This window comes from Danio rerio, chromosome 5 (assembly GCF_052040795.2).
Source record: "Danio rerio strain M-AB ecotype USA chromosome 5, GRCz13ab, whole genome shotgun sequence".
NCBI lineage: Eukaryota > Metazoa > Chordata > Actinopteri > Cypriniformes > Danionidae > Danio > Danio rerio.
In genome coordinates, this window is record NC_141025.1 from 18608506 (window position 1) to 18635705 (window position 27200).

Here is a 27200-nt window from a genome sequence, read left to right on the forward strand (position 1 = left end):
TTCTAAATAATCATGATTACCTGGGTATGTATAATCTAAAAAATCACTCATTCAATGTTTCGTCAAAATTGGTTTTTATCAATATATGCAACCAACTCTCGTCTAGACATCCTTCCAGACAGGTTTTTGTTCAGGGCTTTTCACATGGACAGACAGAAGCATGGAGACCCCCTGCTAACTTCATTCCCATAGCCTCTCTCTCCCCCTCTCTCACTTTCCCTCCTCCTCCACTATCAGCTGATGCCTGAAAATGCCACTGCTGGCCAGGAAGTGCTCAAGAAAATAAAAACGAAACCACACTGAGGATCTAAGTCAACATGCTGTATTGCTCCCGACGTTCACGGACGCTGGTTTGGTCAGTACACTCAACACTTACATATTGATTTCACAGATTAATTCTGTTATTTTTAAACTGTGTCAGATGTGACTGTGCGCTAGCGAATAGTTAGTTAGCAACCCTTCGTGTAAACAGTGCGTTTCGTCACGTTGTTGTCGTTTAGCTTCCCAAAAACAAAACTCCGCTTGAAAATAGTCTAACCATATTAAAGCGTGTACATTTTCAAGCAGTATAATTTAATGTACCGGTCGTTTTGGGTTTATATAGAACTTGGCAGCTTCAGTTAGCTCATTAGCACACCGCCTTTTGCGTTACGACCAAACAACTGAAGATAATGTTTTTAGCTAAGTTAGAATTCTGTTTTTAAAGCCAGTAACGTTAATATTTAACTTGTAACTAATACGTTCATCTCAAACATTCATTTAATGTTTATACATGTATTAAAGTAGTAAAACGTACAGTTTTTAAAGTGTTACACTACTTCAGCATATCTACTGCAACAGTAATAGAAATGGAATGAAGGGAGTAACGTTATACACAACTTTATTCATCAGAACTTCCTAGAAAAGTAACGTGTCAATTTTAATGTAAGTTACAGTTCATAAAGAAGCTATTTTGATTTTGAAGGTAAAGTTAGTTTTATATTTGCACATTCATTCATTGACAACTTGTGGCAAGGTCTGAAATCAGTCTGAAACTGCATGTTAGCATGACTTCAAAACAACATTAGCACTATTTAATCGACTGTGAACAGTGTTGTATTTTGATAGTCACTGCTGCTAAAATTACTTCAGTATTTAGAATCCGCAAAGAAAACTTTTCTTATAATATAATTAAGAATAGAATATAAAGATATACTTTATATCATAGAATATAAAACCAACTTTACCTCAATTGTTTTATAACCTAGTAAAGGTGGTGCTAGTGCACCATGATAGTGATTGTGATTTCACATTGTTGCTCTTTTCTAATTGGTTGAACTCTTGGTTCAAATAAAATCATATCATATTACTGTATGGACCTGTATAAGATTCTGATGGTATGATAACCCTGGAAAAAAAAATCGGGGTTCCACAGTATTGTGATTACTGCTTTGAAATATGTTATTTTTTAATATCCGGGTAAAAAAAACAACAACTTTCCTTCCCCTTTAAACACAATATATTTTATTTTGAGAAACATTTTTAAGTGTTTTGGAGCAGTAAACATGTCAGGCTAAATAATTCAAATGAATCATTGGCTTCTGCTGTCTTCATTTATTTCAAAAACACAGATCTCTTTACAATTTAAAACAGCCTCTTTGGATACCATTTCTGCTGGAGATGCTGTTGTTCAAAAAAAAAAAAAAAATCGTACACTTATCTTAGGAACGGTATAGCAGAAAATTCTAACGGCTTTAAAACTTTGACTTTTCCAAACCGTGGTGTACCTTGAAAACAGCTAACGTCCCATGCCTAATTACCACACTTCCTAAACTCCTTCTGCACTGTTTACCTTACCAGTAATGGCAAATGTAGTCATTAGCACTAGGTTTTTCAACTCTTATTGCACAATTATCAGCATTGTGTGTGTATTCCTTTGTATTTATTTGCCTTTATGATGTATTTGTTATCTTTGCTTCATTTGTATGTGATGTGATTTGGCAGGTGAAATAAGGACGAGGAGAAATGACAAATCAGGACAGCGATCAAGCCTGGGGGAAACTGGTGAAAGTGGACGCATCTCCAGGTTCGGAGATAGTGCTTATAAATAGTGAATGCACCGTTGGGAGAAAGAAAGGTATGCTTAAAAAGAGTTTGTTTGCGTTAATTGCTTTGTCTTATGTGCAATATTGTTTCTTTTTAGTAGGGTATTCACTTTTATTCCCTCAGAAAACTTTCTTTTTTTTTTTTTTTTTTCCCAGATTTACTTATGACTTCAAATTTTACTTCTTGAATGTCATTGCTTATTACTCTTCCCCCCTCAAAATAATCAGTCTGAAGCAGTGTCTGCATGTATTCAGTGAACCCATGCCTTTCACAATACTCTCTTTAGTTTGGCAAACGAACCCCCACCCCAATAATGACAAAGGCGTCTATTGAGGACATGCTCTTGGAATATTAAGTAGTTTTTTTGTGTGTGTTGTGATGGTGTGCAGGGAAAGGTTGTATCCCTTTGACTCTGTCTGTGTCTGTCTGGTTTTGAAGACTGTCTGTTTTCCCGCTTTAATTAATATTAATCCATGCGTCTGTTTGCTTCTGCGTGCTTCCCAGTAACATCAGACACGGCTTATTATCAGAACCGATACGCTTCATTACTGTAATGGTGTCATTTTTAACCTTGCATCACATCACGCCACACTATACCTCATTTAAGATTGCATGTCTAATTTGTCTGGGAGAGAAAGTAATGGGCTGGGTCAGGATGAGAAAAGGTGCTTGATGAAAAGAAGAACATGCTTTATTGAAGCTGACGTAAATGTGTTCACAACCTGCTTTACTTCAGCAGTCACATTACTGAGGCAAGCAGGGTGTTAAATAAAATAATAGTGTCCAATTTGTTATTATGATTTCACCTCTGTGTGCTCATAAATTTACTAACAAAAATGCTAAATGTATCATTTTATGCATTCCCTGAAAATCAATTGTATGACCACGATATTGCTGTCAACTTACAATACTGTAATATAGGGTTGCACGTTTTACCAGTACTATGGTAGTGGTACGATACTGTGGCTCCAAAATAATGGTGGTGCTGCTGTAGTTTGTAAATGCTAGTATCGTCATTAAAGTTCCATCTACAATAGAAAATGTTGCATGTGGAAAAGTCACAAAAATGCTCAGACGTTTGTGCAACAATAAGCCATTTTGTTTTAATAGTCTGTGGAGCCCTTTAAGGTTGCAAGCTTTCTGACGAATCGATTCATTTCTGCTCTTGTCAATATGATTTAGTAGCTACAACAACCGCGACAATCTCTTAAAAAGAACGACTCGCAAAAAGAAATTTTGAATTACTTTCGATTGTTACTAGGGCTGCAATGGTTCAATCTACTCACAGTTCGGTATGTATCACGATTTTAGGGTCACAGTTTGGGTGCGGTACGGTATGTACTATGTTTATAAAAAAATGGCTACAGAAAAATTCAAAGAACAATATACATATTTATAAGGGGAACAAACACACGGCAATGCAATAGGATTCACTCATATGACTGTAGATTTGCATGTTCTCTCGTTAATTAAATACATGAAGGGAATTTTAAAAATTGTATGCTCAATTAAAATGCTTTAGAAAAATAAAGAGAAAAAGCTTAAATTTCCCCCTTTTTTACCTACTGACACGACAAATAAAATAAATTTATTGTCTGTTTTTTTGTTTTGTCTCTGTAATTCTATTGCAATGTAAAAGATCTGTCACAAACATAAATTCCTTGTATGTGTGAAAATACCTGGCAATAAAGCTCTGTTTACATTATGCTTGCATTACCAAGGCAACAATGCATTTTTATTACCAATTATTTCAGGGAGCTCCGTTATCATTTATAGCAACATAAATTAAACTTAAGCAAAGAGAGAGCATTCGACTCTTCCCTGTCGTCTTAATTCAGCGGGTACAGTCAGTCGAGAAGTAAACTTTTCTTAGTAGACAGCAGGTAAACAGAGTGAAAAAATAGTGAGAGCGATCGGGTGCAGAAGAACACCTGCATGAGCGAGACTGCCGTTCTGAGAACCTCCACACTCACCGACACATGAGGAAACGATGTCAACAACAAATTTACAAACTAATAGGTGATTGGACAGGTCTTCACATGTGCAATGCATGTGAAAGGTATTCAGAAGCCCAAAGGTGGAACTTTTTAGTTTTGTTGCAGTTGTTTTTATCACCAATCCAATGTCAATAATGTATATTCTGAACCATGGATCAAAGGACGCACCGAACTGTGCTATAGCTGTTATTGTTAATAACTATTGCATTTGTATATTTAATAGTGATGCATCGAAAAACTTTCAGCCCATACCTATATTAGCCAATTGCATATAGTATTATACTAGCTATTTTTTTTAACTTAATTTTAATGAACAAGGATCCATTTAATATTCAAATGTCCAATTTTCTATAGTTCTATAGTTAAGGGGAAAAAAAAGTACTATATATATATATATATATATATATATATATATATATATATATATATATATATATATATATATATATAATTTTTTTTTTTTTAAGGTGATTTTTGCCATTTCAATGTTTCTATTAACTACAGTAACATTTATTTGGCATAGAATATACCATAATAATGTTATTAATATGGACTCTGAAGTGCAGTTAGTTTTTGTTGTTCTCCAAGATGTTTTAATCCAAACTAATCATTTTAAATCAATGGTTTTTATTATTTATTTTTAATGAAGCTTAATCAATGGTTTTATGGCTAGGCTAGAGCATGGTGCAAACCAGTGTACATGTTAGATGCAGGTCTAATATTGTGTACATGCAGGCATGCGTACATGCATGCATGGTAGGGCTGCACAATATATAGTTTTAGCATCAATATTGTAATGCGTGCAACCGCAATAATCACATCGCAAGAAATGTAAAGTTGATTCTGAATCATAATTGTCCAAGAGCAACATGACACATGTGATTTGTAACCGTAACAGTTTAACCTTAACAAAGTAAAAGTAAAAGTGTATTATTTGCATGTGTTTTTAAGGCCTGTGACTAAGCATTTCAGGAGAGTTTAAAACATTTGGGCACAAAAAATTATAAAGTTTGAAGGTGAAACAAAGATTCCTTGTATTTAAATACTTAAACAATTTATGCAAGACAAATTGTTAGAATTTGTTTAATTTCTGAGCAAAAATAAGATTTTATTTACCCCATTGGCAAATCATTTCCAAGAAAAACTCTTCATTTCTTCTGAAGGTGAAAACAGTACTTTACTTGATCTAAGAAGTTTTAGATATTTGGACTAGAAACAAGACAAAATAAAGAAAGCAAAAGCATTTTTGCATTGTGATTATTCAATTTCTGTATCTGAATACTGTTAGATAGACCTATTCAAACCATCTTCAAAAACCGTAATAATATCGCATTATTTATTGAAGATAGTATCGCAAAATCCTATATTTTCCAATATTATGCACCCTTAATACATTTATTTATTTATTCCCCAATATTTAATGATTTTTTCTCTGAGAAAAACTCTAAACTATTGGTATTGTTCTTTCTCAAATTATTGCAGATATATAAATTAGCAAGTTTATAAATATTGGCATCTGATACATCTGTGCATCACGCTTTATTTTCTTCATGCAAAATCAAATAATTGTCAGTTTTCGGAGCTTTTATTTGACCTCTAGCTTGCATTTTCACTGATTTAATTGAATCCAATTTATTTTTGGGACTTTGTTTTGAATGTAATATACTGTTAAAGAAATAATAGAATGGAAATATTTATTGTTGTACTGTCTTTTTTTTTTATTATCAAAACCTAACAATCGTATTTTGTTTGTAGATTGTGACCTCTCATTCCCAGCTAATAAACTGGTCTCAGGAAATCATTGCAAAATCACTCATGATCAAATCTCAGGACAGGTGTGGCTGGAAGACATGAGGTGAGAATGTTTTTATATATATATAAAGGGAGATCATTTTGTATAGATTTTGAAGAAGGATTACAGAAAATACAGAATGGAGTATTGAGTAGATTTACCAAAGTAATCTTGTCAATTGACATCGATTACTAGTTAAAACTTAAAATCTGTGAAAAATCTAAATTTGCATTGTTTATTTTTCTAGCTCACGTTTTTATTCTTTAGGTGAACAATTAATCCAGGGTAATTCACTGATATAAAATTGTTTCTTTTGTAATCTTCAATCAAATCAGTTTGACTGATTCAGCCATAATAATCATATTTTTTTACCATTAGTTTGTTATTAGAAAATGATGCCCAACAAGAAAGCCCTGCCCCTACTTAATATCTCATTTCAGTTGAAAGTACATCAGCATACTAAAATAAAAGTCTAAGCAACTTCTGGTTCACGCAGACTTTAAGTAGCAGCAGTTGCCATTCATTTTTTTTAGTTCTATTAAGTTTTTGCAAATTATGCTGAGTGACTTCTAATTACATTATGAGTGAATTCAATTAATGACATGCTTGGCCCTGCAGCACATATATACTGTATCCAATTCCCTCGTGACATTTAATCTTCATTTTGGTGAATAATTAATTGTAATTTGGTTAATAATCAGTGGATGGAGATACTCTAGTTAATCTCATGTATGAGAATGTATGTTAGCTCAACGCTGCTGCTGCTGTACATTTCCATCCAGCTAATTAAGTGAGCGTGTCTGCTAGACAGTCGAAATGCTCTATGTTTTATACGTCGCTTAGTCAGCGTGTTCTGAATGGCAAGCTTTCTTCGCTACCTTGTTATCCTATGTTTTTGTACAAGTTTCTCTTTGCCATTTTTAACAAGGCTTTAACTGAGCACTTTAGTCTAGCTTTATTTATTTTTCTGAAAGAAAGAGTTAATATTTAGGTGGATAAGGTCTAACTGGGCCTATCAGGCATTTTATTTTTGCCTGGATAAATTGATAAATGGGTAATTTGTCTTCTGAGAGATGCTCTCTTCTAACATATAGGTCTGTGTGAATTTCTTCGATGTTTTCTTAAATTTTAGTTGTGCTCCAAATATATCTGGTACACATTGTACAGCAGAAATGTGGCCTTGTTTTTAAGAAAACACTCCACTTTTTTGGAAATAGGCTCATTTTACAAGTGACTTTAAGTTAAACAGTTGAGTTTTACAATTTTTAAATAAATTTTAGCTGATCTCCAGCAAAAATAGTCTCCAGCTAGCTGACAGCACTGCATAATATCAGTGCTCCTGCTTTAGCCATGGTATGGCAGCAAAGTTCCTTTGAGCGAGAAGCTAATGGTCTATTCCAATTAATAATGTATGTTAAGCTAAGCTAAAAGTGCTTCTGCCAAACCCAGAGATCGTCAGAATGGATTAAAGATGGTAAAGCTTAACTTTTTAACTCTAGGTGACTTATTTCCAAAATTATAGTGTTCATTTAAGTGCACATGCTATAACATGTCACTCAGGCATCAGTCAAATTAAAATTCATCCAAAGTTCATCCTCTAAACTGAAACAAACAAACGAAAAGACCATAGGCTCCCTTAATTTGGTAACATTTCACATTTAGGTTCCATTGGTTCACTGTTCTTAGCTCCACCACGTACCTGGAGGACCACCAGCTCTGCATATTTTCCATGACATGTTAACTAAACACACCTGATTAAGATCATCAGCTCATTAGCAGTTACTGAAAGACCTGTAATGGGTGTGGCAGAGAAAGGAGACATCCAAAACATGCAGTGTTGATGGGCTTCCAGGAACGTGGTAGAGAAACACTGCATTAGTTAATTTTAGGTCATTTGTTTTCTAACAATCGATAAACAATGAACAATACATTTAATAAAATATTTATTATATACTTTATTATATTGTGTATATATAAAGTATTTATTTAATTTAGTTAATGTTAGTTAATAAAAATGCAGTTGTTTATTGCTAATGATTTTAACTCAAGGTGGATTAATGCTAACAAATTGAAATTTATCCATGCATTAGTAAATGTTGAGTTATGATTGGGGGCAAACAGAATCAGTGGATTTAATTATTTTATTTTTTTTGCTATTTCTGTGCAGAATTTTGTAAAAATGCAGAATGATTTTGGCAGTATCATAACTAATGACTATACATGAAATAAAAATAATACCTTTATTTAATGTTTAAAATGCAAATCTAGTTAAATCCACTTAATTGGTAAACAAAGCAAGTCTCTCGTATAATAGATCTACTAAAAGACAGAAAACAAGCTGAATTGCAAATAAATCATATGAACATTTTTATAGTTGTCAATAATATTACTGAAAATATTTTTAAAATAATATAAATTTACACAAGTAAGCAAATAGACTCGATGGGCTAAATATGTGCGGAAATCTGCAGATTTCTGTGCACGCAGATTTCATGTGGGCCGAGCTATGATTAATAAATGCTGTAGAAGTATTGTTTTTTCCTACATGATAGTAATAAACCCTTTAATTAGTAACTTTCTGCTCTGACTGTTTGTTTGCATCAGCACCAACGGAACTGTGATCAACATGTCCAAAGTAGTGAAGAAACAGACGCACTTACTGCAGAACGGTGATGTCATTTACTTTGTGTACAGGAAGAACGAGCCAGAGCAAAGTGAGTGTTCACATTCATTAAGCATTTTCTGTTTTGGTAGCACAGATGCTTCCAAGCAGATGAGCCATGTTGTTCATTTATGTTTCTGTTTTGCAGACATTGCTTATGTTTATCAGTCCATCACGCCACAGGAAAGTGCCTCACATGATGTTGAAGGTAAAAAGATATTAATTATGATGTTTGTATACATGTGTTTTGTACATATGTCAGCTTTGCTGTTTCATGTGCAGGATAAGTGAGATCAGCAGAAATGGTTATATGAGAGGAACGGCACGTTGCTACTTTTAGAATAGAGATTATTAAAAGTGCATGATTGTGTTTTTTAGAAGTTATTTTAACTGGAATTCCCCAAAATCGAGTGTTTATATCAATATACATTTGAGTGTTATTAAATGTCTTTTTGCTATTTTAGTTTTAGTTTTTATGACCAAAATTAGTAAACGCAAGTAAACGCATCATGCCATTTTTAAATGAAGGTTTTCACACAGGGAAATTTTGTATTTTCTTTTCTCTTAATAATAAAAACATTAATTTCAAAATGGCATTGTGTGTTTACTTGTGTCTTTGGTTTGATGATCTGTGACAAACATGCCAAATAAAAATTCACACTACTTTATATATGTATATTCCATTTAATGTAGTTTCCATTTTCACTCTAAATGACCAATTTAAGAAATTCTCAAGCAATTTATATCGATTTTTCTTCTTTTTTTGTTTTGAATAAACCGTTAGGCCTGTCACAATAATCAATATATCAGCTTATCGCACAACACATGGACATGACCTCAATCATTTTTGCTGATGCAATATATATCGCAAATATCAAAATAACAATAATAATAATAATAGAATAAAACTGCAAAATTTTATAAAATAAAAGTAAGAATAAAAAAATAAATAGACAACTATAATGGGTGATGCAATCAGGAATAATGCTGTGCTATCTTACAATGGTAGGCTAACATTAACTAAGCATGAGGGTCTGGACAGAGAAAGAAAAGAGAGGAGGATTACAGAAAAAAAAATAAAAAATACAGTTACACACAAGACAATCACATTAGTCCCCAGGAAGTACCTTTATCAGCCTCTGTTACTTTTTACCTCAATTTTTTTTTTTTGTTAAAAGTTGTTAAAAATGACTATAAATAAATTAAATATACTTAAGAATCAAATATGATGTGTTCTTTGTTAGAATGTACTTGCATTGTTTGTGATGATATTATATTGTCATTCTGGCATTATATAATGAGTGGCATAAATAGGTCTTAAAATTACAATAATATTTTTACTGCAATATGTTTTGGTGCTATTTATCGTACAACAAAAAATAGATATCGTGACCGGCCTATAACCATTGAAGCCCTCTCTTTGCTCTCTACAGATGCAGGGAGAGAAGAGGATTCTGATCTGACAGAAACGGAGAGTGAACCTGCACCAGTAGAGCCTGTTATCGTGAAGCCTTTACCTCAGTCTGGACATGAGGATCCTCAGCCATCTACCTCCAGCTCTTCCTTACACTTCTACAACATGCCATTGTCTACCTGCTCTGGTAATTACCACGCTGCTTTAATAAGTTAAATGACTTCATTGACCCCTTAATCAGAACTTGGATGTAAGAAATACTGGTTAGCTTTTTTTATGCATGCATGTACAGTTGAAGTAAATGTTTTTTGTTTTGTTTTTTTTTTACTATTTTCCAAATGATGTTTAACAGAGAAAGAATTTTTTTTATAGTAATTCCTATAATTGTTTTCTTTTGAAGAAAGTCTTATTTTTTAAATTTTGCCTAGAATAAATTTTTAACCATTTTTTTTTTTTACCATTTTCAGGTCAATTTTATTAACCCCCTTAAGCGACTTTATATATATTTTTTAGATTGTCTAAAGAATAAACCATCTTTATACAACAATTTGCCTAATTAACCTTGCCTAATTAAGCCTTTAAGTTGATCTTTAATCTTAAAAAAATATCTATTAAAATATTATTTACTGTCATCATAGCAAAGATGAAATAAATCTGTATTTAGAAATTAGTTATTAAAATATTATGTTTAGAAATGTGTTAAAATCTTTCTGTTAAACAAATTAGGTGGGATATACAGGGGGGCTAATAATTCAGGAGGGCTAATAATTCTGACTTCAACTGTATATGTATATTTATTGATTTAGTATATTTATTTGATTTTAAAAAGTTTGTTTCATTAATTTATCAGATGTGTCTGCAAGAAAGAATCCAGTCAGTTCTTCAGCTGTTTGTAAAAGAGACTCTACTCCATCAGGAAGTCCTGCTCAAACCCGGCTGAAGTGGACCTGCTGGACTGATGGAGAGCCGGAGGAGGAAATGCAGAGGAAAAGAAGAAAAACTGACAGAGGTGCAGGAATACACAGTTTTAGTAAAAAAATGATAGATGGCACTTCATAAATAATGCATGATTTCAGTCTATTTTCAGCATCTGTGTTCCAACATGTCAGTGAAACGCAGATAATAGTTGTTAACTTGACAACTTTTTCAGAACTACTTTGAAAGTGTTGAGGAATAAATCGGAGATTAAATTTAGAAATGGGAAAGACTGTCATAAAGTACACTACTGAATGAGCTCAGGGGACAATATGACAGTTTTGTCATGATACAAGACATTTACTTCACAATAACACATAAGCACAGTTTGCCATTAAGGGTGTACTCACGCTATCCACAGTTGCCTTGAACCGGGCCAAAGCACGCTTGTCCCCCCAATGCCCCGCACTCACATTACATTCGGGTGTGGGCATGCTTACATCATCGATGCTGCGCTGTTTAGTAGAGAAGTGCTCTCGCTCAGCACAGAGGAGATTTCTCTAGTTATATTGTTTAAGTCGTTTGATTTGCAGTGACACACAGTCAAATATTTCGCCGAACAGATCTGCCACTTTTGACGCTCATAAACAATCATAAAGCCCTCGTGCTGCAGGAATTATGAGGTTTGCTGAAGGTGCAGCTGTCCTGGAGTGAGGGGTTTGTGTCTTTAATAAACTACGACAGTTTGCGTTCATTGAACAGTAAGAATGATGAATAAATCCATTTGAAACAGTCCCTTAAAAGTCACGTCTTGCTTTCAGTTTCGGGCTTAGGCGCGTTTTGCACTCACACACAAGCATATCTAGCCAAAGCCCAAGTGAACCACGCTCAGGCACACCTCTTTCAACCTGGCCAAGGCTGGCCAAGTGAACCGGCCCTGCTATTTAAAAGTTTGGATTGTGATGAGATTTTTAAACTAAGTACATTATGCTCACCAATACCTAATAACTGATTTAATCAAAAACACCAATGTTTTGAAAATTCTAGGAATTTCTATGGATTCACTGAAATGAAATTTTTTTGCTGAAACCAAAAAAAAAAGGAAACAAAAACAACCGGAAACTGAAACACTGAAATAAATCATAACGATTATTAGTGCCATTGCATTTATGGCTATGACTCAAGAATCAAGGCATTGAAGTTTCAAAGAATAAATCAATTACAAATTACTGTATGAAAATATTTATTTAGCACATTGCAACAATGGGTTATCACTTCTGGGGATGGGGACTTCAGGCAGATAACCATCTAGCTTTTGGGTGGTTGAGCTTGTCGTCTGACTGACATTTGAGAAGGATTTGAGAGAGTATGTAAATAGGGCCAGTGAATGAATTAACATTTTTGTCAAATTAAAAAAAAATATCTGTCAGAAATATGGCTACAATCTGATCATCACATATATAGTAGCCTAATGCCGAGTTCAGACTGGATGATTTTCAAAGTAGTCGTGTCACAGATGTTTTCACACTGCATGACTATCTGGGCTAGCGTTTTGTCGCTGCTTTGTTTACACTGCAAGATGGATCGTGACGAGAGCTTTCACATTGCATGACTTTACAATAGGAAGAATCGCCAACAGCTTCGTCCAAACTACATCTCACAGCCAAAAACACGTAGTATATATTTTTTTATCAACTTCATAACAAGAAAGAAGCCTTTAATGGGGTAGAAAATGTACATATTTGCTCACCTGGGTTTGAAGGGAATTAGCCATTTCTCCTCAACTTTCTTTTTTAACTTCCTGATTGAAATGTCAAACAGACACGGGGGCTCCGGTCAAACCTCCACTAGTTTCCTCCATTTCTTGGGTCCAAATAAACTGAAAATGAACACTTTTGACTTCTCCCCCAACCTCCGCTGGCCAGCAGGTACACACACGCACAAGTGAATGCTGCTCTCTCATTGGCTGTAGGCGATCGTCGATGTTATTTTCAGTCAAAACTCATTTCACATGACTTAATTTGAATTGCCGACAGCTCCAAATATTTAGCACACCAAATATCTCACAGGCATCGGCGACTCATCTGTGATTCTCTGAGATCGCATTTTTGATAGTTCATACTGTGTGATTGTCACTCACATGCACGAGCACCGATTTGCCTGAGATTTCAGACATTTGTCTGCGATTTCTCAAAACCTGTCGGCGAGTCAAAATCGGGGCTCAAATCATGCAGTCTGAACTAGGCATAAGTCAGATCAGAATAGCCTCCCTATTATTATTTAAGGCACATATTTGCAGGATTTCACTGAACGTATCAGACAATGAGGTTGCATGCACCTTTTTAGTGCACAGAGATGCGTTTTTTTTTCTGTTTGTGTCATCACAACATACTGTTTTGGTGCTAAAAATCTTTGTTCAAAACCAAAAATGCCATTTTTGGCCAAAATATTTTAGTGGCCGAATATTCTGTGCATCCCTAATCATTTCAGTTTAAAATGACTAAATATGAATGTAAAATGAAATGTAATTTTGTCGTGGCAAAACTAATTTTTCAGCATCATTACTCCACTCTCATGAGGAATTTTTGGTGCTCGATAAGCATTTAAATATATATTATCAGTGTTGAACTGTTGCTTTTTTCTTATGTCAAGATTTTTATAATACAATGTTGAATTTTTTGGGGTTATCAATATGTTTATGTAGTATGTAATATGTTTACCCGTTCCTTTTAATACATTTAATGCGTCCTTGCTGAACAAATGTATTCAGTTTTCTTTTATGGTAGTAGTGTATATCTGGTTTGAGCATGCACTTCAGGAATTTTCTTGAGCAGCGTTTCTGTAACTGTGTCTGTCTGACTGTCTGCAGATGATCCAGGGTTTGGATCTGCTCACAGTGATGCTTCTGCTGACATTCCCCTTAGAGGAGCAAGTGGAAAAGAAAAAACTGAAGGAGCCACAACAGACAAGATGGAGGAATCCCTCACATGCATCATCTGTCAGGACCTGCTATATGACTGCATCAGGTCAGTTCAGCGTGCACCAAGCAAGGCCTGAATTGACACGTTGACTGAACATTAATCTCTGTTTGCTTTATGTAAAAAAATGTTGAAATGGTGTCTGATCTTGAGCTGGTTAATGTGTGTGTTTGTGCACAGTGTTCAGCCTTGCATGCATACGTTTTGTGCGGCCTGTTATTCTGGCTGGATGGAGCGTTCCTCTTTCTGTCCCACCTGTCGATGTCCTGTGGAGAGGATCCGCAAAAACCACATCCTCAACAACCTGGTGGAGGCTTACCTTCTCCAGCACCCGGGTACTGTAACACAACTTCATTCTCACTACCGTTAAGATAAGTAAATCACTTCCAAATATTTACTTTAATATTATTATTTTACTATAATATTTATTTATTTTATGGGTGACACTTTATTTTAAGATATAATTATCATTATTAAAAACACATTAACTATGACAGTTTTTCTCAGTAAACTATTGGACTGCAACAACTAATTGATCAAATTGATAATCATCGATTATTAAGTTTGTTGTCAGTGATGCGTTATTGATTATTTGGGCTGTTCATGTTACGTCACATTATGGCTGGCTTATACTCCACAAGTTCGATTGGGTGCATGCGCCGAAATGATTGATAATAATTGATAATGACTGTTTAGTTGACTTAATATATAACTTTTTGTATTGTTCTGGTTTTTGAATGTGTCCAAATGAATGTGTGTTCGAATGAACTCCAGACGCATTTGAATATTGTCACCCTGTTGAAAGCAAGTTTTGCTGAAAATGCGTAGGTGCGATGCACAATAGAGCTATTTTTGTTTTGTTTTTTAACAACAGCATAGTCGATAAAGGCTTTCTCACCTACTTTTTGAGGGCCTTGGACTTATGATTTTTCTTTTTTTTGTGTGTGTAAAATTTAGATTTCTTTTAAGGTTTAAAATATATAATACAAGGGAAGTTTATTCATAAACTAATTTCGAGAGGATCACATGCTTATGATTTACCACAGCCAGTCTTGCATTAGCTAATCATGATCTCCCACTCATATGATTCCTACGTTACTATAAATAACCACAGTCTTCAGTCCACATTTATATTCGTCTGGAAGAAACCCCCTCTTCCTCCCCATTGTCCTTGTTTTTTCATAGATTTGGTGGCACGGCGGCCCAGTGCTTAGCACTGTTAGCCCCACAGCAAAAACACTGCCCTGGTCCTCGCCAGGCTGGTGGGTGTTTCTGTGCGAAGTTTGTATATTCTCCCCATGTCCACATGGGTTTCCCCAGGTTCTCCGGTTTCCTCCCACCATCCATTTCTCACTTTTGAAAAATGTGCATAATATTTTTGCATAGTATAATTTAATTAATTAAATATTTAATTAATTTTCTAGCTTTTATTAATAAAAAAATTGGTAATAGTTTAGATGAAGGAACTTTATAAGCTCTTAGTTATTGCTTGTATATTGTGAGTAATCTAATTGTTGTACACTTAAATTTAGTAAATCCAATTAATAAATTTTTTTAAAGTAAGCGGTCGCAAACAATTTATATGGGCTGAATTTAAATAAACAAATCAAGTTGAACAAATTTAATTTGTTTGTTTAAATTCAGTTCATATAAATTGTTTGCAACCGCTTACCTTAATGTAGTAAATCCAATAAATCCTTTTTTCAGTACTCTATATAGGTGTGTTTATGTATGAGAATCTAATTTATGCATGAGAATATATAGTTTAAAAATAGTAATAAGCAAAGTACGGAAGTAATATGGATGCTAGTAATCAACTACAGTAGTCAACGTTCGAAGTGAATCAGAAATGTTTTTTTTTTTTTTTTTTTTAATTGTCCTAGCACAAGAATGGGTGTTGTTGAATAGTTTTAGGACAACTTTGATGAAAGGTGATGATCCACTTCAAATCTTGACTACTGTAGGTGAGGGTACATGTGTTCCCTCATCTAAACTGTTGCCAAAGTACTTACTGACCACAGACTTTAGAAGGCATTTTGATCTGTTGTGGCTCTTCTTTTGGTGTGTTTCAGAGAAGTGTCGGACTGAAGATGATTTGCGCAGTATGGATGCCAGAAACAAGATCACACAGGACATGCTGCAGCCGAAGGTCGAGCGATCGTTCTCAGACGAGGAGGCCAGTTCAGACTATCTGTTTGAACTCTCAGACAATGACAGCGACATTTCTGACATGAGGTCAGCAACTTTTAGTCATATACTTTTGTCATATTCTGTCAGTGGCGTATTATTTTACTTTGACTTGAACTTTTTTTTTTTTTTAAAGTGACTTAATTTTTCAGAATGTCACTTTCTTTGTTTGTTTGTTTTTGGCTTTGACAAACTTAAAGTAAAATGTTTTGAAAGCAGTCTCTTCTACTTCCCAAGGCTGCGTTTATTTGGTTAAAAGTACAATATAAACCGGTAAAGCTTTTAATTTAATATATTTTTTTAACATATATTTGTGTATATATTTTATATAAATATATATTTTTAAATATATATTTTTAAATATTAATATATAATATTTAACAATATGCAGATACAGTTTAAAATGTCATTTATTCCTGTGATTCAAATCTGAATATTTGCCATTATTACCGCACTATTTACTCTCACATATGATCCTTCAGAAGTTTTTTTAATATGCTGATTTGCTGCTCTGGAAACCTTTCCCCCACAACTTTTGAATGTTACTGAATGCAGTTGATTGGCTCTTTTAGATTATAAGATTCTCTCTGCATTCTGCTTGATTTTACTGGATTAATCTTTAAAGTTTTGTATTCCATATAGCAGAAATGACATGGATCAAGTTTTCTAAATGAAAAGCTCCAAAATGTACTACAAATGTACCCCAAAATCTCCAGTGTGGGGTTAAATTGTTTTGTTTGGGCTTGACTGTTAATAGTGAATGACATCTGTTTATTGAGCTAAACATCTGCTTATTTTATTCTTGTGTTTTTTTTTTCTCAATACTGTCAAAATTGTAGGATTTATGTTAAATTGGGTTGAACTAAAATCCCATTTTTATAATGTTTAGTTTTATTTAGGGTTACTGGCTATCTATTTTGTATAACATGTCTTTAATTCTTTAATTCTACTTTAATAAAGGTTAAAGTTTTGCAATAAATCAAATCCCAATACCCAAAACTTACCTCAGACAGGTTTTAGGGAAAAAATAATCATAAAAAAACTGTAAATAAAAATAAAAAAGAAATCTAATCAAATACAATTTTACATTCCACAATTTTAGACTTCCAAAGCTTCTTCAATATCTCCATCATAAGTCTCAGTGTGTGACTTATTTTTCTGTAAAACACGTTATTTTGTTTCACATTTTGAATAGCTAATTAAATCTAAAATACTGTAGATCCACCCTCCTGATTTTCTTCGCTTTATCTTGGTATATATCTATTTAAGTATTTAAATGATTCTTGAAACTCATCCTGACCTACATGTTCATTCACAGCCAACCCTACATGATGTGTCGTCAGTGTCCGGGTTATCGAAAGGAACTCAGCTCGGCCCTGTGGATCTGCGAGTCGGCACAATCAGAGAGTCTGGCTAAAACTGCTGGAGACGGTCCCTCTACATCCTCTGATTCCACCACAGGTAAATCATGCTCACAGCATGCACTCACAAACCAACACACAGTGGATTCCATAATGGACTTTTTTCACATTTCCCGGTTTATCAATAGCAGAAGTCTTTAAAGTTGGGTAAACTTAGAGCGCAGTAAACACTTAATTAAGACTTAATTTAATTAAGTCTTAATTAACTTAATTAAGACTTAATTAATAAAAGACTTAATTATTCAAATCATTAAACTATAACAATTTAAAAAAAAAAGGATGTATAATGTTTTCTTTAAATATTTTGCCAGTATTACCAATGAAGAAAAATATTAATTCATTGTTAATATTGCATATATTAAATAATAATATTACTTATTTCCCCCCCCTGAATATATCCATTTGATAAAATCTGAAAGAAATAATAACTTTGGACACCAGATGTCAGAGTGACGCAGACACAAGCACATTTTTCCACATGTCTTTGCCTCCTCTGTGTTCCTCCAGCAGCTCCTCAGGAGTTCAGATGTCCTCCTCAGGCCAGTCACCTGATCTGCACCTGCTGTCTGCAGCCCATGCCGGACCGCCGCTTCGAGCACCTTCCCCCTCAGGTGTCCCCGCAGCACTGTGAGTGACCCTGACGCTCGTCCATCACTGATCTCAGGCCTCCTGCAGCTGTATCACCATTTCTTGTTTCTTTGAGCAGGTTTGGTGTGCCAGAAACCGTTCTGTCACGTGTACTGGGGCTGCCCGCGCATCGGCTGTCATGGCTGTTTAGCACGTTTCAGCGGTACGTTTCTGACTGTTTAAATGCAGTGACCTTCACTAACATTGGCACCCTTGAAAAATATGAGCACAGAAAGCTTTTTGCAAAAGAATAAAAACAAAACCCGAGTTTTTCTGGATGAGAATATAGGCATATTTATTGATAGTTTTCAGACGCTAAACGTACTGTACTGTGTCGTCAAACAAACATGGGTGCGGACCAAAAGTGCTTGTGTGAAAGCCCCCCAAGACGTCGATCTGCTCCAAATTCACACACACATTCTGAATTTTATTTATAACTGCAAACTTGACATCACAGGCAGATCATCTTTAAAATCAAAATGCAAAAACATGTGCTTTATAGGAATTTGAAAGTAAAAGTGAAAGTGAGCTCTCATTCAAAGCAGGCACCTTCGATGTTCATCGTGCTCGAGAATGAGCATTATAACTGTAGCATGTAACTGCTTCATTCAGGAGGGTTTGAAAAAAGCAGCATACTAATTAATTTCTTCTTTTTTTTATTCAAAAATAATAATAATTTGCTAATTGTTGTGCAATAAGGTTTAGCGTTTACTAACCAATGAGAAGACACACCTGAGATGTGCTTCTACAGAATTCCTTCAGAGATAACACAGCCAAATGGTAGAATCATTGGCCCAAACAGTACATGGTAGTACCTGCTGTATAACTGTCAGTGCATTTGTTGCTTTTTATACAGTTTCTATTCTAATTTGCAGATGAAATGCAATTAAAATATAAATTACAATGTATGTCATTTTAAATGAAGTCAAAGTATGAATAGCAAATGTGAACAAATAGATTTTCCCTACCAGCAAAAATCAATCCAAGTAAAAGAAACCGACATCCAATCTAAAAGCTGGCAGTTATACTCTATTTCACCTTCACTAATGATTTAATCGCTGAAGAATATCCAAAAGATAATGTTAGAAATAAGAATTGGAGCTCTGACAGGGACATGACGGTTTTAAAAGCAGTTGTGATTATTGGAGATTTTCTGGCCACTTAAGCCGTTTTTCTAACAGTGTAATGGGAAACATAGACACACATCCTCTTCCACTGATTTAGAACATCTCTAGATTAGTGAAATTTTCACATTTTGTGAAGCTCAACAAAGCTTTGCTGCAAATCACAGCTGTGTTTTTTGGTCTTACTCATTCTGATGATTCTATGGCCTGTGTGTTGTGGCATGTTTATATAGCCCTATGAAACAGGAGCACATGCATGGTTGAACAATTTCCTGTTCCTAGTATATTATATTAGTATATTATATATAAAAAGTATATTATTATTGATTTTGATTGTGCAGCTTTTGTAAATCTGCTTTGGAATGAAAATTATAGTGAAAAGCACTATACAAAAAAATATGTATATTAATATGTATATGTACTATACAAAAATATGTATATATTAATGGTCCCACTTTATAATAAGTTTCTTTAGTTAATGTTTGTTAATGTATTTACTAACATGAACAATGCCAGGGTATCCGCAGGGTCTTAAAGAGTCTGAATGTCTTAAATTTCAAAAACAAAATTTTAGGCAATATTGAAATATTGTGTTGTAGGTCTTAAATAATTTTAAATGGCTTTTAATTTTCCTGTGTCCATGTAAAGCTACCCAATCTGGCTAACACCCATCCAACCGCCAACATTCCATCTAAATAAAAGTTTTAACAAAAGTTAATTTATTAACTCTATTTGCCAATATGATTTAATTATCTTTCTTACGAACTAATTTGTTTTAAAAAAAACTAAATAAATTATGTTTAACTGGGCCATTAGAAAAAATCCTTAGCGTTTAGCCTTGTCTAAGTCTGAAATTTCATTCATAGTGGTCTTAAAATGGTCTTAAAGTCTTAAATTTGACTTGATGAAACCCATAAAAACCCTTTATACTAATTATAATAAACAATACTTGTACAGCATTTGTTAATGATAGTTCAACATTTACTAATGCATCATCATTGACATCCACATTATGTTTGTTTACATTAGTTTATGCACCGTGAGTTAACATGAGCTATCCATGAACAACTGTATTTTCATTAACTAATGTTAACTAACATGAACAAATACTGCAATAAATGCATTGTTTGTTCATGTTAGTAAATGCAAAAGCTAACATTAACTAATACAACCTTATTGTAAAGTCTTACCATATTTATTTTTTACATTAAACATTAAAACGAAACAAAAATTCACATTTATTTTCCCCCTCCCATTTACCAACGGTGCCAAAATTTGGCATATGGCACTGATTTGTATGTGTATAATGTGGTATATGTTTAATATTTAACTATAATGGGCCATGTTCACACCTGAAATTAAAACATGTTTTTGTCAATCCAATCACAAGTGGATAATTCTAAAAACAAGCTTAAGCAGGCTCTGATTTGTTTTGAGCTTGTCCGCTTTCAAGCACTTCAAGAGGCAGTTGAAAACGCATTTGATCTGATTGCTTTCGTAGTGTTTTCTTGGTATGAAAGAACTCTCCACATTTTGACCTCTTTAGTACATGTTTGATTCATTTGTGATATTTATGTATATTTATATTTTATTTGTTTATTTGTTGCATGATTGGTTAAAATGAATAATATTATGCAGTATTATTCTGTGTTACGGATTAAGCGGTTCAGTGATATGAATTGGCTCCACCTACATGTCACTTCAGTTCACCTGCTTACGTAAGGGCACACAGGTGATGGGTGATCAGCTGGCAGGAGTGGCGGGGAAACAGTTTTTTGTCCATGTTTTGTTTGTAGCATTTGTAAGACAAATAAAATAAATCTTGAGATATAAATGCTTGGACACGTCGTAAACATCACTGCTCCTGTCAAAACGGCTTAATAACCAGATGATGCCGGAGACCGTAATAGTACATGTGGAGAGAAAGTGACTGAAGCAAGGTGTTAATATTTCACCACATTGCTTGCAAACAAATCAATTCCTGTCAAAATCATAATTAAGCCCTGATCCTTTTCATTTAGTTCTTTATTCAGTTACTTGTAAGCCCTGCGACATGGGTTCAAGAAATGGTCATTCATTCAATAAAGAAAGTGATGTAGAGCAAAAAAAAGGGTCTCCATCAAATCAGTTGATCAGATAAAAAAAAAACATGTTAATATCAGCTGGAATGGGACAGCATTTCTATATTGTTATGTTTCTAATTTCCAGTGGTATTATGCAGTATTATAATATGGATATATATTTTCCTCTTTACAGAACTTAACCTCAACGATAAATGTCTGGATGGAGTTTTTAATGGCAATCAATACGAGTCGGAGGTCCTTCAGGTTTGTACAGTGTCCTCAAACTTGGGATCAACATTATTTAAACAGGACAAGAATTAACTAAGACGTGAAATAATAATGAACTGTGTTAATCTCAAGCTACAGTTAAAAATAATGCATTGTGTAAAATCACTTTTATTAATGCAACAGAATATGTGGAATTTATTACTATATAACTGTGTAAAAAATTGGTTATGAATAAAATAACTATACAGTTTTTATGAGTGTATTTTGGATGTCTGATTGTAATTTTCTTATTTAAAGTCATAGTTCACCCCAAAATGACACTTGTTTCAAACTTTTATGCGTTGCTTTTTTCCGTTGAACACAAAAAAGATGTTTAGAAGAAAGCACAAAACCTGTAACCATTGACTTCCATAGTGTTTATTTTTCCTACTATGGAAGTCAGTGGTTACAAGTTTCATGCTTTCTTAATAATTTCTTATGTTGCGTTTATCAGAAAAATGAAATGCATAAATGTTTAAAAGGATTAAAGGGTGAGTAAACGATGACAGATTTTTCATCTTTTGGGCTAACTATCCCTTTAAATAGAATTTATTTTAAATAAGCTCCCTTTTTTGTTGTCCCACCAAGCCTTTACAAGGACTTTTCAACATTTTTACCTTTTTTTTTCTTCTATCAGAACTGTCAGTAATTTCCAGAGGGAGGACATTCTCCTCAACACAAGTTTTAAATTCCAGTGTTTGTTATGATTTGATTCCTAAAGCTCTCTGTGTTGATCTGTCTCCTCGTGTTTGTGTGTGTCAGAATTATCTGAGCTGTCGAGGGATGAGCTGGAGGCATTTGCTGCAGGACTCGCTGCAGGCTCTACAGCAGGGGCTCTACCATCTCTCTGGTAAATAAACATCCTTTCAGATATTCAGGATCAGACACAGGCTCAGGGAAGGCCCAGTGATATAAGGATTAAAATCATCTCATAATATATATTTAAGGTGCACTTTAAGCTGAATGTGAGCATCTTGAAAAATATCTAGTCAAATATTATTTACTGTCATCATGGCAAAGATAAAATAAATCAGTTATTAGAGATGAGTTATTAAAATTATTATGTTTAGAAATGTGTTAATCTTCTCTTCATTGCACAGAAATTGTGGAAAAATGTACAGGAAGGCTAATAATTCTGACTTTAACTCTGTATGTATATATTATATCAGATTACAGATTGGTTTGTCATTTCACTCATTCCTATGTTCAAGAAAATTGAGCGTCTAATACGGTTTGACTGAAAGAGACTGCATCTCCGGGAAAAGTAATCCACAGTTGTTTGTGTTTGCATGTATTTCAGATTATAGAATCACTGCCAACTCTTTTCTGTGCTACTGCTGTGGACTTCGCACTTTTCGAGAGCTCGCATACAAATACAGAGAGCGTATTCCTCCATCAGAGCTTCCAGGTGAGACCCGGGGGCCTAAAATCAACAACTTTTTATTTGTATTATTATAATGTCATTTAAAAGTATTATTGGACACTTTTGAACAAGGGTCCGTTAATTAATATATCCTCTAACATTAAGTATGAATAATCTTGTGAAGCATTTATTAATCATAGTTTAACATTTACTAATGCATTATTAAAATCCAAATGTTGTGCATGTTAACAGTAGTTAATGCAAAGTAAGCTAACAATATTTAACTTGATTTATGTTAACAAAGAGGAATAAATAACAGAATTTATTACTAATTGTTGTTCAAGTTAATAACTACATTAACTAAAAGACAGTTTACAACTTTACAGTTCAATATCATATTTTATTATAATGATACAACTAGTATTACCAGTAATTATATTAATAGTTTTTATGTTATAATATCTTCTTGATTCAATCTTAAAGTGTTTATAATTGATATCCCTCTGCTGTAGACATTAAGCTACATCTAAGGAACTACTAACATAATGGGAAATGAGGGAAAATTGTTGTGTTTTTATCCCCCCACAGATGCTGTGACCAACAGACCGAACTGTTACTGGGGACGCAACTGTCGAACTCAAGTGAAAGCACATCATGCACTGTAAGTGTACAAGAAGTATGCAATTTCAATAATAAAAGCTGTAACAACAGCAACAGCAAAGAGCAATTTTAATGCTAAACACTCACTTATGTTAGTTTCCTATATTATTGCAAACCAATGTGCAGTATTACTGTGAATTTAATACAATATCTATTATGAATTTACATTTAGATTTTCATCAGTGAGTATGTTTACATGCACACCAATAATCTGATTATAATGCGATGAAAACAATACTCTGATTAGGAGTCCTCCATGTAAAAAGTGATTTAAATTTTTTTTAATAAAATTATTATGTTTTTATTAATTTAATCTGGTTAAGGTCATTATTGAACTAAGCAGAAATGGAATTAGACATGTGGAGTGTGCCGATTTTAGTTGGATTATTGAAGTGAATTATCATCGTGTAGGACTTTTCATCTTTTTTTGCGACAGGATAGTCTTTACACACACAGCTGTTTGACACTATTCTCTGCACCTACCGTGTCAGTAAAGAATCATACACCACAAAATGTGGAGTTCTTTCTCCCATATAGTGTGCGATATCAAATTCCATTAAAACTACACTCTTCCAGCATTTCATAGCCTCTTCCAATATCTCATTTGTCAAAGGGGGCATGCATGAAATGTTCCCAAATAAAAGTGAAAGTACCAAACTGCAGTTAAAGTCGACAAATCAAGAATGAAACGGCTGAAATTACAAGAAACTCCCAAGGAAATGTGGATCGCGTGGTGACGTAAAGCTGTTAATCAAATTATGTGTTTTAACATGGAAAACATGAAAAGAAGATTAAAAAAGCAAATCATGTTAATGCCTTGATCATATTATTGTCTTATTCAGATTAAAGCGCACAAAATGATTACTGATGTCCGTGTAAATGTAGCCAGTGACTCTGATAATGCATTAGGAAAGTAGATGAGTAAAATAAATCACAAGTTTGGGATAACTTTTTACTTTTTTCTTTTTTTATTCCAATCTGGGCTTATCATGAAAGTGCAATAATACAATTTTTTAAACGACATCAAATATGATCAGAAATCACAGTTATAGTTTAGTGAAAAATGACTATTATTACTATTACAAATGAACACTAATGAAACCACAGTTTATCAATGAATAAATAAAACAATAATAAAAACCCTTTTTTTTGTCTGTCTGTCTGATGCTTTTTTAATATTTAAAGATATAATAAAACCTTGCATTAATGTAGAGTATGTTTTTGTATAAAATGGTAAAGGATTTGACCATGATCAATTACAAACGAGGTGTAAATCAGCGTATCTGTTGAGCAGTTTGCAAATATCTGCTTGTATTTATTCATTCATTCATTTTCCTTCGGCTTAGTCCCTTTATTCTAAAGGGGTCGCCACAGCGGAAGGAACTGCCAACTTTTCCGGCATATGTTTTACACAGCAGATGCCCTTCCAGCTGCAACCCAACTGGCAAACACCCATACACACTCATTCACACACATGCGCTACAGACAATTTAGTTTACTCAATTTACCTATAGTGCATGTCTTTAAACTGTGGGGGAAACCAGAGCACCTGGAGGAAACCCACGCCAACACAGGGAGAACATGCAAACTCAACACAGAAATACCAACTGGCCCCTGCTTTATCTATCTATCTATCTATCTATCTATCTATCTATCTATCTATCTATCTATCTATCTATCTATCTATCTATCTATCTATCTATCTATCTATCTATCTATCTATCTATCTATCTATCTATCTATCTGTATGTGGAGGATATATATATATATATATATATATATATATATATGTATGTGTGTGTATATGTGTGTGTGTTTATGTGTGTATATGTATATTCTCTCGTCCATCTTCTGAATTGCTGCAATACTTAAATGCGCCAGTAGAGGCCAGCAAATGAACAATGCCAATGTCTGTCTTCAGTATAAGAAAAAAATACCTTTTTTTAGGACATTAAGTCTTCTAAAAATTTGCAAAAAAACAAAAAACTGATCATAATCATTAATAACATTCACTCTTAATCCGACATTTTGTTTGTTTACTTTTTGTCTTCCAGGAAGTTCAACCACATATGTGAGCAGACCCGTTTTAAGAACTGAGGCTGACGGAGTGGCTCATTGTTTAAACAGCACAGGTTTGGGATGGTTGTTCATCTCAGTAGCTTCATTATCCGGTTGCTTATAAGTAACTACGACTGGTGGTAAACCTCCCATTACACATGCAAAGTCAATCAGATGATCATAAAGCAATCATCCATCAGCTTACGGAAACATTTGATCTGCATCTACACTTATATGGACATATTTTCCCTTCATTTCACTGCTTTGTCCATTTGCTTTGCATCTCTGCTTGTAATTGTAAAACAAAATAATGCTGGCAATCACTTTTAAAAATATATATGTATACAAAATACACAATAACTAACCTTTAGTGCCTAAAAGGATGCATTTTCTGTGCAAATGTCACTTAGTTCTTCCTTTTCAATGTAACGGTATCGTTATTCCATGCTACTGAGAACATCAAAAATTGATGTATGATATATAAAAGAAAAAAGGGATCTTGTTGTAGAGGTGATTTACGATCAAGTGCACTAAACTCTCACACTAGCAACGGTAGCTGAAACATGTGCTTTTTAGGCCAGTAATGTATGAATGTGTTCTGATTTGCAGGGCAGACGTACAGTGTGAGAGATGCTTTTGTAAGAGGAGACTGAGGGTTTTATCGCACTGCAGGGGATAATCAAGTCAAATCTGATGTTTAATAAAGATTTCGATGCTTTCGCATGTATGGTTCTGATTAATGGCGTTTTTGCTGTTGGCTTGAGGGCTGAGTTTTTGCTAAACAGTGTATGATACTTTTCGCTGTCTTTTCTTGCATAGTTAAGACGGTTTAGTTTAGTTTGGTGGGATTATAGATAGATGATACAGAAGGTTGTTGACTACACTAAAGCTGTTTTTCTGGACTAGTAAGTATAGTTTTTTTGGTCCATTTGTTGAATTTAAGTTACATTGCATCTGCAGGTCAACCAATTCTCATTAGAATATAGACTGTTAGGTTGGGGTTAGGGTTAGTGTAAGTTGACATGTACTTGCAAAGTTTATTATAGTCAGTTAAATGTCTGTTGAAGGAGCAGTATCAACAGATATTAAGCAGACAGTCTACAATATTCAAATGGACCATCAAAATAGTGTTACCATTTTTTTTTTTTTCTTGTCAGCCTCAAGAAGTTGGATTTCATTTGGATTTTTAACACTTGGCTTGATTGTTGTTAAACTCCGTAAACCACATTGGTTTTAGCCATAGACTTATAGAATAGTAGACTTATCATAGACTTTGCAAATGTTTTTCAAATATATATATATATTTCTTTTTTGTTTAATTAAAAGTTTCTGTATTGAAGAAGTCTTTGTGAACCAGACATTGCTTTGGACTTTTAGTTCAGTATGTTAATGTATTTTCCACTAAAATGGAATATTAAGTAGGGGGCGGGGTTTATTTTTGCGCTCCTTGTCTTTTACTAGCAGCAAACTAATGGTTAGAGGGGTGTGGCTAAGCATATTTCACCCAAGCCATCACTTGATATCATCAGATATTTTCAATTAAATTAAATATTGCCAAAAGCAAATGTTTTTCAGTCGATTAAGTTA

The 27200-nt window shown here is 33.9% G+C and overlaps 1 protein-coding gene across 8 annotated transcripts; it reads left to right on the top strand.

Annotated features, from left to right (window-relative positions):
* Nucleotides 1-229: 229 nt before the first annotated feature.
* chfr (checkpoint with forkhead and ring finger domains, E3 ubiquitin protein ligase) lies at nt 230-26336 on the top strand. Of its 8 annotated transcripts, none has more exons than XM_087252413.1 (19): nt 277-355; nt 1984-2116; nt 5838-5937; nt 8479-8588; nt 8685-8744; nt 9970-10137; nt 10801-10959; nt 13735-13891; nt 14024-14178; nt 15916-16078; nt 17349-17491; nt 17959-18078; nt 18158-18241; nt 21459-21529; nt 22295-22382; nt 22833-22940; nt 23484-23556; nt 25610-25687; nt 26223-26336. In XM_087252413.1, the coding sequence occupies exons 2-18, from the start codon at nt 2005-2007 to the stop codon at nt 25650-25652; spliced, it is 1914 nt and encodes a 637-aa protein (XP_087108539.1). In that variant the 5' UTR covers nt 277-355; nt 1984-2004; the 3' UTR covers nt 25653-25687; nt 26223-26336.
* The last annotated feature ends 864 nt before the right edge of the window (nt 26337-27200 follow it).